A 2,132-nucleotide genomic window follows, 5' to 3' on the forward strand; every position below is an offset into this window, starting at 1 on the left:
CGTCCTCTCACTAGAACCGGGACAACCCCTCTTACCTGTCAACTGTCCACTGACACAGGGGCCGGCCGGCCTGTGGGGACAAGTAGCTGCAGTTCGGGGGGAACCCCACAACCCTGACGGAGAACAGCTCTCCCAGGTTCTGCCAAGGCAAGAGCAGACAAAAGAGGTCACCACTGAGAGCCGGTGTCGACGTAATGAGGAATCTTACGTGGCAGATGCATGACACAAACATGCAATCATTTCTCTCGATCGCCGATTTTTGAATATCCCCTTGAGCACTGGCATTCAAAAACCTAGACATCTATCTACAAGGCTTTGGTTTTCAAAACTATCTACCTGACACCTGGTGATGCTGCAGCGAATATGATGTTTAACACATGAAACTTCCCCCTCAATAACGAACACAGCATAGTTGAACTGGAACAGCCCATGGAAAATAAATCAACTATGTTCATTAACACATCATTTAGCTGACTTTATTAAAGCCAGGAGTCCTGGGCACACTGTCAAGTAAGCATTGGACTGCTAACTAGGCCAGAGGTCAAAAGCCGCCAGCCGCTCCTCAGGAGAAAGATGAGGCTGTCTGCTCCCCCCAAAATTTATAGCCTCAGACACCCTCTAGAGCAGTGGTTCTCAATCTTCCCAATGCCGCGACCCTTTCATACAGTTCCTCATGTGGTGGTGACCCCCCAACCATAACATTATTCCCGTTGCTACTTCATCACTGTCCTTTTGCTACTATGATGAAGCGGGTGACCGGTGAAAGGGTCTTTCGACCCCCAAAGGTTGAACCGCTGCTCTATCGGGTCACTATGAGTCAGGATCGACTCAATGGTGATCGAGTAAAATGATTATCGTGGATCTCCCCAAGTCAAGCGATTATCTCCAAGCAAGTTGGCGGTGTACATGTATGTACCATGTACGGTGCACATGTACATGTGCTTTAAAATACGCCATGCAGAGAGCAGTTTTGTTGTTAGGTCCAGCAGGTCCCTTCCGATTCACAGCGGCCACAGAACAGAACATGGCCCGGTGCTGTGCCGTCCTCACCGTTGCTGTTTGCGCCCATTGCTGCAGCCATCTGGCCCAGGGCCTTCCTTTCCTCTGCCCCTCCATCTGACCAAGCAGGATGGCCTTCTCCAGGGACTGGCCTGATAGGTTCAAAGCCCACGAGCCAAACTCTGGCCGTCTTCACCGCTACGGAGCATTCTGGCTGTACTTCTTCCAAAGACAGATGTTTGTTCTTCCGGCAGTCTACAGTACTTTCTTTTTAAAAATCATTTGATTGGGGACTCATACAACTCTTATCGCAGTCCATCCATCCATCCATTGTCTCAAGTACATTTGTACATAAGTTGCCATCATCGTTTTCAAAGTATTTTGCCAGTACTGCTTTCTTTGTAAGCACATTTTACACCAAGAGGTAGCTACCCAATTACTTTTATTGCCCAAGTCAGGAGTCTTTACTATTTTAGCCGAGAATAGAAATTTGGTTTCTTGACATCATAGTTTATCTTTCCAGATTCCCATGCACAGATACCTGAGATTTAAGCTTCTGTGGTTTTTTCCCCTCTCCTTTATTATTTTCACTACACTATTCATTTCTGTCTTTTCATGAACTCTTTATGAAGTTCCGGTTAAAAGTCTACAGTACTTTCAATATCCTTCATCAACACCACAATTCAAATGTATCGATTCTTCATCAGTCTTCATAACGAGCTAGCACCTACTTTTTAAAAATTAGAAATGCACAGTTTTTGTGTATTTTTCATATTCTACTATGTCTGTGGAGTGCCAGGGCAGTGTAAACAGTTCCTGCACTCATTTAGCTGCTAGTGAAACGGCTGGCAGATTGCGTCCATGCAAAGGAGGCTCAGAAGAGAGGCCTCGTGGTCTCCTTCTGCAAGACCTGCCACGAAAACCTCCATGGAGCATGGAGCCACTTCGGGACATGCAGGGTTGGCCTGAGCTGGATGCCACTCGGGCCACTTTTCTTTCTTTCTTCTTTTTTTTCCAAGTCTGTAAGTCCAATATATTTTTTAGCCATTTTATTAGGGGCTCATACAACTCTTATCACAATCCATACACACATCAATTGTGTAAAGCACATTTGTACATCATTCTCAAAACAT

The 2,132-nt window shown here is 45.9% G+C and overlaps 1 protein-coding gene across 1 annotated transcript in view; it reads right to left on the reverse strand.

Annotated features, from left to right (window-relative positions):
* The window catches only part of USP43 (ubiquitin specific peptidase 43), a 67,919-nt gene that overhangs the window by 38,814 nt on the left and 26,973 nt on the right, over nucleotides 1-2,132 (reverse strand). Inside the window, exon 5 of the mRNA XM_045293309.1 lies at nucleotides 36-139. Coding sequence (XP_045149244.1) covers nucleotides 36-139 — 104 coding nt within the window. The remainder of the gene's footprint in view (nucleotides 1-35; nucleotides 140-2,132) is intronic.

This window comes from Echinops telfairi, unplaced genomic scaffold (assembly GCF_000313985.2).
Source record: "Echinops telfairi isolate 266 unplaced genomic scaffold, ASM31398v2 ScPeMD7_2010;HRSCAF=2546, whole genome shotgun sequence".
NCBI lineage: Eukaryota > Metazoa > Chordata > Mammalia > Afrosoricida > Tenrecidae > Echinops > Echinops telfairi.